Consider the following 14,017-nt stretch of genomic DNA (forward strand, 5'->3'; position numbering starts at 1 on the left):
GCTGGACAATGTCCTCAAATGATCTACTTGAACTTATTTATAGTGAATCTGCCGAAAAATGACTGAATAAAAGTGACTAGACTCGTGACAAATTCGCGTATCCCTTAATTGATTTCTTTGATAATAAAATCCGTGAAATTTTATTTTGAGCTTAGAATTTTTGTATTTATCTTTTGGCTTATTTTTAGGTAAGTTACAGCAGATGCTTATTCTCTCTTTTTCTATCTCTTCCTCTATTTCTCGTCGTTATTGTTATTAAGTGTTATGGTGGATGGAATCCCAACACTAGTGATTTTTTCATGTACCTACAAACCAACATGGATTTCAGTTCTATTTTAAGCACTGGGTTCATGGGTTTTCAATATTATCTACAGTATTGTCATAAAACGTATACGCTGTTTCGTTGACTGAAAATTGTTCCTTCAATGTTACGTGTTTTATTACAAAATGTGCGTTGAAGATATTTTCTGAAAACAAAAATTTCTTACTTTTAATACAGTAAAACTATACAAACAATACATAAATTCAAACGTATTCCTATGGACTTAATGATACACTTTAACGAGATAATATTATTATATATTATCATATAAATTTACACAATACTCATGATCACTAATAAGAAAGTCAATTATTTTATTATATATTTAATTATTGTATATCATATATTATTATTACTATTATTATTATTATATTATTATTATTATCATCTATGATAAGTCTTATAAATCAATAGAATTACAAATGGAGTGAATAACTAAGTAATATAAATAACTTAAAATTAGTCATAATCATTTAAAAATGTTTCCGTATTTTTGATAAATTGTATTAAAACATGATCAATCATTAAACGTTTAGAATAATTTCGTGACTAAACATTTTTAATATTTTTTAATTACACTAATAATAATTTAGATGTCATATTAATATGATAAATTATAAAAAATTCACAATATGGATAATATTGTATTACATTTTCAAGGTTTTTGACAAAAATTAAAAAATTCTATAAACACTTTAAAATTAAAAACTAAAAATATATATTTTTTTAATTTCCAATATCTTTAAAATAGTTTAAACCGTTTAAGATTTTTTTTATATATCATTATAGAAAATAATTATTTAGACAATACAGTGAGATGTATCTGATAAATCGCATAACAAAACGATATCAAATTCGTAAAAATTCTCGTTTTTTATTGGATTTTTTGTTTTTGTTTATTTTCTGATTTATTTAACAAGTATTTGATTTTTTTTTTCTCTTTACCGACATTATGATATTTATTTATATGAAAATTGCTATCAAATAAAAGAAAAATCTACTGCATAACTTTTGAAAAAGCATTATGGTACAATAATGAACTAATTTTTGATATGTGGTAAAAGATTAAAATATTAAAAATTATCAGGTAGTTTCAGGAGAAAGTATTGCTTGTAATAAAAAAAAAAAAGGTTAAAATGAAGGGCGTCCTCAAATATCCCGGGAATTGCACCCCCCTCTTCTTGAACAAATCCTAAATCCACGCCTGATTTAACTGGTACATAAATATATATATTATTATTATATATACCGTAATAATAAAATATGTAGTTCAATATTGATTTAATGATGAGAAGTTATAATACAATAGTTTTTTTTTTTTTGCATTTCGTTATTGTCGGCAGAATTGGATCAAATTAGATTGTGAAACGTATACAAACACATAACGAAAAAACTGACATGATAATTCATCAAAGCGAAAGAAAATTTCCTACAAACGCGTGTGCAAATAACAAATAAAATATGTTTTAATATTTCGTTATTAAGATGAAATAATACACAAAGTAGAGAAAAAAAATGTAAAACGTAAGATTATGCACCCATCTGCATTCCATTGTTTACCTACAATTATTATATATAGTAGTATTCTTTTTGCATTATTAGTGTTTTAGTACAACATTACATTACAGAATATTAAGCGAATTTACTATAATACATAATGTTTATTTATACGATTTGGTTTTACAACGATTTATTTTGTTTAAATTAACCGTCTATATAATATGTTAACGAATCCGATGAACTCCTAGGGTGGCGTTTATTTAATTATTGTATATTTGTATGTTATAGAGTATAAATAATATAAAGTCGACTTATATGACTAATATAAGCGATCAGATGTACAGAAAACGTTAGATTTTCAACGACGACACGATAATTTTTTTTGAGAAAATCAAATAAAAACGATATTTGCAACGACGTCGTCGTCGATATCGTAGGCATTTACTGCTAAAAAAATGTCGATTATTATAAAAAAAAAATGGAAAAACTGCGATCGAGTCGTACGATTACTAAAACGTGCGATGTGGTTCTGTTGCAGGTACCATTGCGGCGTGCGGATTGCATTATGACCGGCGCCGCGTCGACGGCGGTCGTAAGCGGCGACGACGACGACGTGACGAACAGGAGCAGGAGGAGGAGGCGTCCGTCGACACCATGCTGTCGTCACCGGCGCCGTCGTCGGCGGCGGCGATGGCCGGCGGCGGACTGATCGCCGTGCTGCTCGTGCTGTCGGCGTGCGCGGTGTGCGGCGCGCGGGCCGACTGTCCGGCGGCGTGCGAGTGCAAGTGGCGCAGCGGCAAGGAGTCGGCCATCTGCGCGGCTGCCAACATGACGGCCGTGCCGCGGCACCTGGACTACGGCACGCAGCTGCTCGACCTCACCGACAACCCGCTGTACAGGCTGGGCAAGGACGCGTTCGCGGACGCCGACCTGCTCAACCTGCAGAAGCTGTACCTGTCCCAGTGCCGGATCAAGTCGCTGGACCGGTACGCGTTCCGCAAGCTCAACAACCTGGTCGAGCTGGACCTGAGCCACAACAGCATACCGGTGGTGCTGTCGGCCGTGTTCGAGTCGGTGCCCGAGCTCCGGGAGCTCAAGCTCAACGGCAACCCGATCATGAGGGTGCCGAACGGCGCGTTCGCCCGGGTCCCGCGGCTGGTCCGGCTCGACGTGTCCGGGTGCCGGGTGGCGCTGCTCGAGTCCACCGCGTTCGCCGGGCTGGAGAACTCGCTGGAATGGCTCCGGCTGGACAACAATCAGCTGCGCGAGGTGAAACCGTCCACGGTCGTGTCGCTCACCCGTCTGCACGGCGTCCAGCTGCACGACAACCCGTGGAACTGCTCGTGCAAGCTGCGGCCGCTGCGCGAGTGGATGGCCCGGCGGAACGTGCCGTACGGCGCGCCGCCCGTCTGCAAGACGCCCGTCCGGCTGGCCCAGACGCCTTGGGACAAGCTCGACCTGGACGATTTCGCATGCGAACCGCACTCCGCACCGGTGTCGGCCGTCGTGGTGGTCACCGAGGGCGACAACGCAACCGTGTCGTGTCGCATGTACGGCGTGCCCATACCGTCGTCCCGGTGGACGCGCAACGACCGGCCGCTGGCGCCGACGGGCCGCAGCGTGCCGGTCACCGAGGGCCGGTACACGAACCTCACCATCGTGTCGGCCGTCGCCCAGGACGGCGGCAGTTACGCGTGCGAGCTGGAGAACCGGTCCGGTAGCTCCAGGTCCAACGTCACCGTGGTCGTGGTCAAACGGTCGCCGGACCTGGTGCTGGGCGCCGACCGGTACGCCCTGCCCGGGCTCATCGTCGGCGTCATACTGGTCCTGTCCTTCTGTCTCATATTCCTGTGCGGGCTGGCCATCCGGTCCAAAGGCAGCCCGGCCGGTTCCCGCGGCATTCCCGTTTCCGGTCCGCTCGACTCCGCGGCCGCCGCGGACGCGGACGTCGACCCGTTCGACCGGTACGAAAAGATCGAAATGGACCGAGAGGAAAACGACAATAAGACGGTACAGCATCACCAGTACCGACTTCCGGCGTCGTCTTCGTCGTCGGACAAGAACGGTCGACCGGACCCGCCGGGTTACGCGAAGTCCGCGGTCACTTCCGGCACGTTGGTTCGCGGGCGACACGACGAACACGAAGACTACGACGGGCTGCCGCCCATCGGCGAGCCGCCTTCTTCGACGGCCCCGTCAATAACGGATCGGCCGACAGCTCGTCCTAGTCATCCGACGACGAACGTCCCGCACAGGTAAATGATCGTCACGATAACGTTTTCGAATGAATTTAAAAAATATATATTTTTATTGTCGTGTTGTGCGCGCGCTCTGATTGGGGAATTCGTCATCTTTTCGATTCGCTTACTACACTATATTACTTTTTAGTTATATCCGTATTTTACTAATTGCGATCTACCACGAAAAAGTATCACGATCTTTAAATAAAATTGATGAAAAAATGTAGGTATATACCCTAAATGCTTTTTAACTCGTCATTAACCCACAACTACCTGTGAGTGACGACTGTTAAGACTCAAAAATGGAGGAGTTTATTAGCAACATATATTATTATTCGGATGGTTAGTATTCACCCTTAATAAAGTCTTAAAACATGTTTGTACGTTTATCTATTAAAATATATTACGTAGTTCAATTTAACAGGGAATTTCCAAAATTGTTTTTTTATGCAAATCTGACTATTGTAACACAATTTCAGTTTTATGTGTTTTGTGGCATTCTTTAGAACATTTTATTTGTTTATAAAGTATGCGCGCACCTATAATGATAATAATTAAAATGTATTATCAGGAACACGGATTATAATACTGCACCGCCGCCTATTATATATATATATATATATACAGCACCTATTATCCTTGCCCAACAACTTTTATGCAAATTGTCTTTGTTTAAGAACGATAATATCAGGAAATTTTTTTTTGCATCTTTCAATGAGTTTTTGATTTTTTGTTGCGAAATTAATAAAAATATACAATCTTATGCCATATGTATCTTAAAATATAACTAAATGTACGTTTAAATAATCTTTAGCGAATATATCAAAATATAAGTATAGAATAGTATAATTCCAAACACTTAAATACGTTCAAAGCCACATGATTACTAATTTGTTCATCCATAAATAGATGAATTGTTAAGCTAATATTCAAAATAATTATAATATTATAATATTTAACAATTTAACACCGATTATACTGATTATTACCATGACAATCAACCATGTTATCATGACTTATTATGCATAGTGCACAAAGTTAAATAATTCAAAAACCTAGTACAGCATTTCATTTGTAAACATTAAAATTATTAACAAAAAAAAAAAACATCTACTTTTCATTTACAGGAAAAAATGAAATTTTTATCATCAAAGTATATTCCTTAAATGATATGAAAAATAATATTTTAAAGTATTTTAAAATATGATCCTTAAGTGTTCTAAAATTTCTAAAAATCATCCATTTAATTATTAACTGAGATAACTGATAATCAGCATGCTTGGCAGGTCACCATACTTAGAGTCATCAAAAAGTATAATTTTTTTGTTTAAAATAAAAAAACTATTTTTTTTTAAATTTAACAATATAAAATAATTATTTAAAAAAAAACAGTAAAATTGTTATTTTCCTAATTTCTTTAAAAAAAACACTCAGAGTTTCTATTTAATAACATTGGAAAACATGTAAATCACGTATTAAAAATAATAATCAATTCACCATGCAAACAGTCACGGATTTTTCTTCTAAAAATATAAAATATACAAAAGTTTCTGTTCGAGATCAATTCTAACGAAATAAATTCGTTTCGCACTTACGATAGTATAGCCTGTGACTTTAGGTACCTTATTTTTAATCTTATTCAGCAAAGTTTTCCTCTCACCGTATAAAATAATAAGAACAAGCTTTTCAAGTTCTTTTATTCCAAAATAAAGTTTTACGTTTTTTTATGTACACAAATATACATAAACCTGTCAATTATTTTCTCATGCTAACTCTATGCGCGTTAACGATTTAATCTTAACATTATTTTCAAAATAAGCAAGTTCTGTATTGATATTTTATTTGAAAATTCATACGTTAAATTCCAAATTGGCATTTCGTTTATACATTTTTCAAACATATAATGCCAATCCAGAATATACCAACCTACTTTAAAAATAATGTCAAGATTAAATCGTTAATACTCATAGGGTTAGCATGGAAAAATAATTGACAGGTTAATGTAGTTTTATACACGGGAAAACATTATTTATAATAAAGTTACTTCAAAAGCTTTTTATAATATAAATATATTGAAAGAATACTTGAAGCTCAGTAAAATACATTGCAATGGTACATTGAAAGTATTATAATTTTACACATATCTACATATTATGACTGAAAGCAAAAACGTTAATGCATTCAGACAAATAATGTATAAACTAAAAAAACGATTCGTTGAAATAATCATTATCAGTTTTGTATTAAGAAACAAAATACCATTGTAATCGTTCTAGTATAGTGTCTTATATTAAGAATTTAAACACCATATTCATAAACTAGAATAGTGTTCTATACATTATACCTATAATAATAAGTTGGTTAGTTTTTAAATAAAATCTTCCCGATATTAATTACTGTAATCATAATATTTGACAAATATTGATAAATATCAATTTTGTTATACATATTGATAATGAACAAAAATTTAAAATTTTAGTTATTTATTTTTGATTTGATATTATATTTATTTTGCATTGTTTATTCAATGATCATAGTTTCATAAAGCCAGTTTCAGTATTATTGATAATTATTTTTAATTTATACAATTTAATGTTAATCAATTATCTATAATGGTCTGAACCGAAGATTAACAAACTTTTGCAACAAGAACCAAAAAGTAAAAGTATTTCAACGAATGATTCTTAATACGTATTTAAATATATTTAATGGCTAATAATTTTAAACTAAAATTATTTCACCGTCAACGATATACCATAGATATTTTTATATGAAATATAGTTATTATAATTTTAAAATTCACTAAGTAAGACACAATACAATATACATAATGTTAGTGAGAAATATTGATCAGAAGTGTTACAATTTTAAGTAGGTTATATTATGTCAACGTAAATCTAGTGCAGATATAATGTAAACACATGTGTGGAGTGTATTTAAATACGCATCGTTTATACTTGCTTAAAAAAATCGGTTCTGACTAGAAGTTTTTTTATTATTATTTATAATAGGTTTGTTTTTACAATGAAAATAAAATTACCAAATAAAAACGTATGATTATTATTCTATTTTTTTCATTTTTCCTCATTTTCTTGGTATTTATAACGCGATTATTAGCCGATATATTTATTAAATTAATCGTATTTATTTTTATATTTATATTTAAATATGAGGTAGAAACTTTGATAATTAGCTGACCTAGTTCTGTTTTTTTTTGATACAAATATATAAGTATATCAAACTTATTCATTATAATTTCTAATAATGTTTTGTGTATTGAACAATTATAATTATGTTATATTGTATAATTCAGTATTATGAATATATATTTCAATAAAATGGTTACAGAAAACTACATTAAATATTCATCTAACTTTTCTTAGTAAATGTATAGTTTACTAAATTTCTAAACTACACTTAAACTTTAAATTTAAAAAAAACTAATATAAAGCCAGTAAAGTTTATGTCACAAAGTCTCATACTTATAAAATACAATTTAGATTATTGTACAGTAAAATTTGTCTCCAACCAAAAAATAATAAACGAATGCGTTCACTATAATAATATTATCATTGGTATACCATATATTATATATTATTACTAAACTAATAAGTTAACATTTCCTATTTTGCTAGACAAAGTATCTATGCAAGGCTTGAAATTAAAAAATATAATATATTTCAAAAATGTATAAAAAAAACTTATAATATGCATTTTATATAACACATATTATAAATATGATGACATTATCAATTATGTTAATTACAAATTTTTAAATAATAATTTTTAAAAAAACACTAATTAATATAAAAAAACTACTTTTTAACCATCAAACATTGAAAAAAAATAATAACATATATTAAGTTACGCATTTTTATAAAAAAAGAACTCTAAAAAGCCTGTATAAACTAATTTATAGTTTCTAACTCAAAGAATAATATCTCTACAACATAAAATTTATTTTTTTACTTAATTATATGAAGTAAGTTCTTCTGTATACCTATATATACTATAACTATATGTTATTTAACTATAAACTAATAGCTTTTTCCACAAAAGTTTAATATGTGTAGTGTACTATAATATTTTAGAAGTAACACGTATATGAGACCCACAATTCTATAAAATGTTAATCATGTTATATGTGACACATACCTGCTTAGTATTTTATTAAACCCGAGATTTACAGATAAAACTGTTAGTGATCTTACAGCATGGATTTACGTTGACAGTCTGGTATAACCTTAACCATAGCGTATATTATATTATGTAAAATATACGGATGCAAGTTCTTTTAGATACCTATAAGGCTATAAATAACATTAAAAAATAATTTGTTTTTATCATCAAAAGTTGCTGACTTTCATGTATATTAATTTCGGTTTAAAATAATATAGTTAATGTATGAGGTTATCGTTATTCATTTACCTTAGTAAATGTAAACAAGCAAAATGTGAAACAAATAAAAATAGAAATTAAAATAGAACCACTATTAAACCAAAATAGTCATACTTTGACTTTTAGGTTTATTTATATCTACAAAATCATTTGCAAAACTTAACAAACAGTTAATTAAAAACTAACAACTTACAGCGGGTAAACATATTACTACTTGAAATACTTTTAATATAGAATTACTATTTACTAATTACTATACTCAATTACGCTATATAAAGTGATAGGTACACAAGTACAAAAGAATCAGTAAAAATGTATAAATAGACACTATAGGTAGCAAAAGTTAATTTATAATAATTTCTGTCTCAATATCCCCGATATTTAAACGTGTAAAGTAAATTACTTGATTTTTCAACAATATGATGACTTCTATTCCACAATATTGATTAAATAATTTATTCGTTAAAATTACTTTATTTTTTTATTAGATTAAGTGAAATCATAAACAATTTGAAAGATTATACTTTTTACCTGTGTATGCTTTCTTTGATATTTCCATGAAGGTTATATTATAATGACGATTCTAAATCCAACTGGTATGTTTCGATGATAAATAATTAAATATCAATACAAAATTAATATTAATAATCAATAGAATTACACTAAAAAATATTAAATTAAAAGACACAACTTATATTATTATATTGAAAATGATATGTACATTTGGATACATATTTATTAAGAAACAACAATACCATTCGATACAAATGATATAATCACTGTACAGTTGTTGATAAAAAAAACCATCAAACAATATTCTCATTATCAAATGTTTGATTTTGTTACTTTGTACACAAGTATAATATTCATAATTATTATACAATACTCAAAATGTGTATTCGATTAAATTTTACTCTATATTCCTTACATTCTTCAATACTTATTGAGACGACTTTCATAAAAAAAATCTTTGTGATACCTTAAAAACATAGTTTGAAAAATAAAATTAATGCATCTTTTTAATAAAATATTAATTTAATATCAGGTTTTTTAACTAGAATATTATTTTAAAACATTTCATATTTTGTCGTACAACACGACAAAACGTTTGTATAATAAATACGGTTAAAATATCATTATTGTTGAGTAAGTATCAATTAAGATTATATATATTTTATTACATCAAAAGTCTTTAATTTTATACTTATAACTTGTGAAAAGTTGTATTAAATTATTCTTAAATCGTATGCAATGTGCTAGTATATTGTATATATGTATTATTCTACTAGATTTAACTAGAAATATTCATAGTGAATTGTCTCTAAAGTATTACATTTTTAAGTAAGTTTTTATAGTATAATCAATAACTTATTCTCGTTTCGAGTTAAACATTATATTTGTTTCTTTAATAAGGTCGACAACTTTAATAATGCAAAAATCACAATTTCAGTTCATAATGTCACGCAAATCTAAGATTTGACAAAAACAGATGTCGTGTTGAACGCGTGTTTTAATATTTGTTCGGCATTACTTCTGTTGAGAACAATCTCTTAGAAAAGTTATATAAACCAATTATTTAAAATTTAACATTTATGTTTAACACGCTCACAAAAACTAAATCGTTCATTTTATTAATTTCTATTAATTAAATAAAATTGAAGTAATTAAACTTTGCAAAATTAACAATAATGCAACTTTTTTTGTCTTTTTGTAAATGTTTATACGTATTAAATTCTATGTTATTTATATATTATTTAGAAATCACCTATGATTATATTTTACCGATATTTTAATATGAAAATATCGTAAACATGATCACAATATAATGCATAAAATTACATATTATTATAATCATATTTATTATTTTAAATAAAAGAATTAATTTTAGTTATATTTGATTAAGTAAAAACTAATTAAGATAAAAGACAACATTTAGTGGATTTGTAAAAGAAAACGAGAATTTATAGCTGTTGTGTATGACGCATAATGGTATGGCTTTGATCAAAACCCTTTCACGATAATGTAGGTACCATTGGCTTATTGGTTTTCTCGTATCATTTACCATTAATTTTTATTTAAGACACAAAAGATAAAACAGTGAAGATATAAAGGTACATAATAAACTTTGAATATAATTAAGGTATACTTAACTGGCGATAACTCGACGCTATTGATAAGAAATATACTGTTACATGCTTGGACAATAAATAAAACCAGAATTATTAGTATTGTTAAACATAAATAGTCAACAATAGTTAAATTTTAATTCGAAGAGTATAGTGGTTTTAAACTGAAAGTTTTCTTTTAATGCTATAACAGATCATATGATTGTTATATTATATATACTTTATATGATTGTATCCTGTCAATTGGGAATTGCATATGTATGTATATATATTTTTTTTTGTCAAAATTATAAGATTTATATTATATTTTGAGAAAATTACAAGAATAATTTTCAAAATAAACTTTTTAAAATAAGATTATCTTGGCTTTATGGTTTAAACCTACAATTCACAATCCGGACTCTAAGAAGTTACTCTCCGTGTATAGTGAACATACAAATTAACTAACATTGAGTAAATAAACATGAAATATATATATATATATGCAGCACATTAGAGACGAATCACGTGCGAGACGCGTGATACAACTATATACAATGGAGACGGAATATTTGCGCTCCTTTTCCTCCCGAAGACGAACAGTTTTTACCACTTTTCGTATAATTATTATGATTTCGCATTTTAATAAACTTTTATAATATTTTCACTATAAAATAGAAGAAATCTTGTAGTTTTCGTTAACAAAAAAAAAAAAGTAATTTCCATAACATAAATACTTCATATTTTTCTTATCGGTTAAAACACGATCAAAAATGACAAAAACAAAAAGTCGACCAATGTACGTAATATATATGCCTATATAAATAAAATCTTTTAGATAAAATATTATTCCATCGTTTAAGAACAAACTCCGTCAGTAAACTTCGTCAAGCAAACACATGAGCTTCCATAATAAATTTAATTAAATCAAAGAAAATGTAAAATTATTTTGCTATAATTATTAATAGAAAATAAATACAATTATTGTTAACAGCCAATAGGCGCTTATTATTGTTAGTTGTACCAAATATTAATGGAGAACAGATAAATTAATCATTATTTAAAATTATAATTATAAATTATAACTTTTATTCGTTATTAATACGATCTCTTAATCAATTTTAATTTATCGAAAAAATTCGTTTTTTTATACTTAATTACTAATGTATACTCCAACACTAGATAAATTATAGCGCAAAAGACTTTTTGTTTTTTGGTTATTACAACAATTAAATGTGGATAAGTTAATACACAATACACATAATACTAAGTACTATAGAAGTTAGATAATAAATTAAGTTTTTTAATGTTTTAAAACAATTATCTTTCCCGAAATTCATGCAATTTTATAAAATCGCATTAATGCCATGTATTACAAGTAAATATTAATATAAATATAAATATACATAAACGAAATACTTGATAAATATACTTCCATTCATGATAATAAATATAGTTATATCAATTCATCATTTTTTTTATTTTATTATAAACAATTTATTCACTAACAGTAGTCTGTCAAATTATGACATACATTTCAAGATTATATTTTTTTCCAATTTTGATAACTACCAAATAAAAAAAAATACTGTGTATTCCTTTATAACCGATTTTAACTGTGTTTATCTATTGCTATAAGTATAGTTCTACCATATTGAAACGTCTACAACCGTCTATTATTATTCAAATAACAAGGTTAAAGGCGCATAAAGGATAATAATGGTTTTAAAAATAAATAAGTAAACCATGTACAAAAATAATGTTGTTTATTATGTTGGCATCAACAAAGGTTATTCATTTTCTATTTTTTGTAATAATTAGAAAATACATTTTTGATTAGTGAATAACAATAATGTCAAATCTAAAATTCATAAATTTCATATTTAAAATGTATAATAAGAACATACGAATACGAATTCATGAACGGTTTATTAATAAATTGTTCGTTAATAATACGTGGCTGATGTTCTATTAATTATTATGAAAATTATTTTGCAATATATTGTATTGAAATATACGAGTATTTATGCTTTTAAAATAAAGTTTTGTTATAATTCAATACAATCTAACTGTATGGTTAGTTTTTTTTTTTTTGCGTACAACAATACTATTATTGAAAACGTCATCTAATGTACAATATTAATTTATCTTTTCTTATTTTACCAATAGGCCACGTATTTTGCCAGATGACCCAACGGATGGGAAACAAAAAACCTATTTAGAGTGTAACTTGGGTGAAGTAACATTACATCATCATGTGTTACATAAAGAATCTCTTCCGGCCGGTCACCTTTACACTACTGCGGCAGGGCGACAAGAATTGTTTAAAACGAAAAATGTGCCTGACCTATTGGACACATTACTTCCAACCAAAGGCCGTCGAATTTCGCAAACACTTCCTAGGTGAGTTGAAATGATTTACAAGTATTTAATATAGTATATAAACTAATTACAAGTACAATTTGTGTCATAGGATTTAATTTTAAAACCTCTTTGCGTGTTAATTTTTAATAATCGAATAAATCTCTGTTCGCTTGATTCGATTTCGTTTTTGAACACGAGAACATGACTCATAAACATTATACACTAAGATTTATTCTAATTATTATTATTTAATAATAATAATGGTTTTATTATTATTTTGTTATCATATGTCTTTGTTTTATATCATAATAATAGGTCCGGGATTAGCTCAAATAACAGAAGAAATACCATGTACACACAGAGACCATCGGAAAGTCAATCACCTTTACTACAAGGAAGTCGCGGCAGTGGTGGCAGCAATACCAGTCAAAGCCAACTATCCTTTGATTCGTCCATATCGTCTGATCATCCAAGGTACCTATATAACATATTGACAAATTCAATTAGATATCTAACTCATTCAGACCATACTGATCGAAATTCTTATAGTTTCTCGATTTTAAACATAATTTACATTAATTTATAAGTTTTGTATATTATTACATCTTTAATTACAAATTGTAGTTTTCATCATTTTTGTTTAGTCAATTTTTCGTTTCAGTTTTGTTGTATTTCTGATATAAAAAAACTTATTTTTAAGTTAAATTGTCCAGAAATAACAAATACTTATAATACTTATATAATTAAGTATTTAATATTTTAATAAAATTTTGAGATGTTGACTAAAATAGGGTATTATAATATTTGTACACTAAATAAGTATAAAATAAATATAAAACTAAGAGAATTTATTCTAGAAATAAGATGAGTTTAAAATTAAAATTAAATATGATTTATTGTTCCAAATTTATTTATTTATTATGTTACAAAATTATATGTATAAGCTATGTACTGAACATAAGTGTTAGGGAAACTTACTAAGAATTTAAGAAATATAAACAAATTATTCTTATTAATTTCACAAATCATCAATTTAAACTTTGATATTTGAAATTATGCTTATAAATTTATTAAAATCGAAACATGAG

The 14,017-nt window shown here is 29.1% G+C and overlaps 1 protein-coding gene across 1 annotated transcript in view; it reads left to right on the top strand.

Annotated features, from left to right (window-relative positions):
* The window catches only part of LOC114128299 (uncharacterized), a 161,456-nt gene that overhangs the window by 144,241 nt on the left and 3,198 nt on the right, over positions 1–14,017 (top strand). Inside the window, exons 4-6 of the mRNA XM_050203179.1 lie at positions 2,361–4,077; positions 12,735–12,968; positions 13,245–13,403. Of these exons, the coding sequence (XP_050059136.1) occupies positions 2,477–4,077; positions 12,735–12,968; positions 13,245–13,403 (1,994 nt within the window). The 5' untranslated portion in view covers positions 2,361–2,476. The remainder of the gene's footprint in view (positions 1–2,360; positions 4,078–12,734; positions 12,969–13,244; positions 13,404–14,017) is intronic.

This window comes from Aphis gossypii, chromosome 3 (genome assembly GCF_020184175.1).
Source record: "Aphis gossypii isolate Hap1 chromosome 3, ASM2018417v2, whole genome shotgun sequence".
In the NCBI taxonomy this organism is placed as follows: domain Eukaryota; kingdom Metazoa; phylum Arthropoda; class Insecta; order Hemiptera; family Aphididae; genus Aphis; species Aphis gossypii.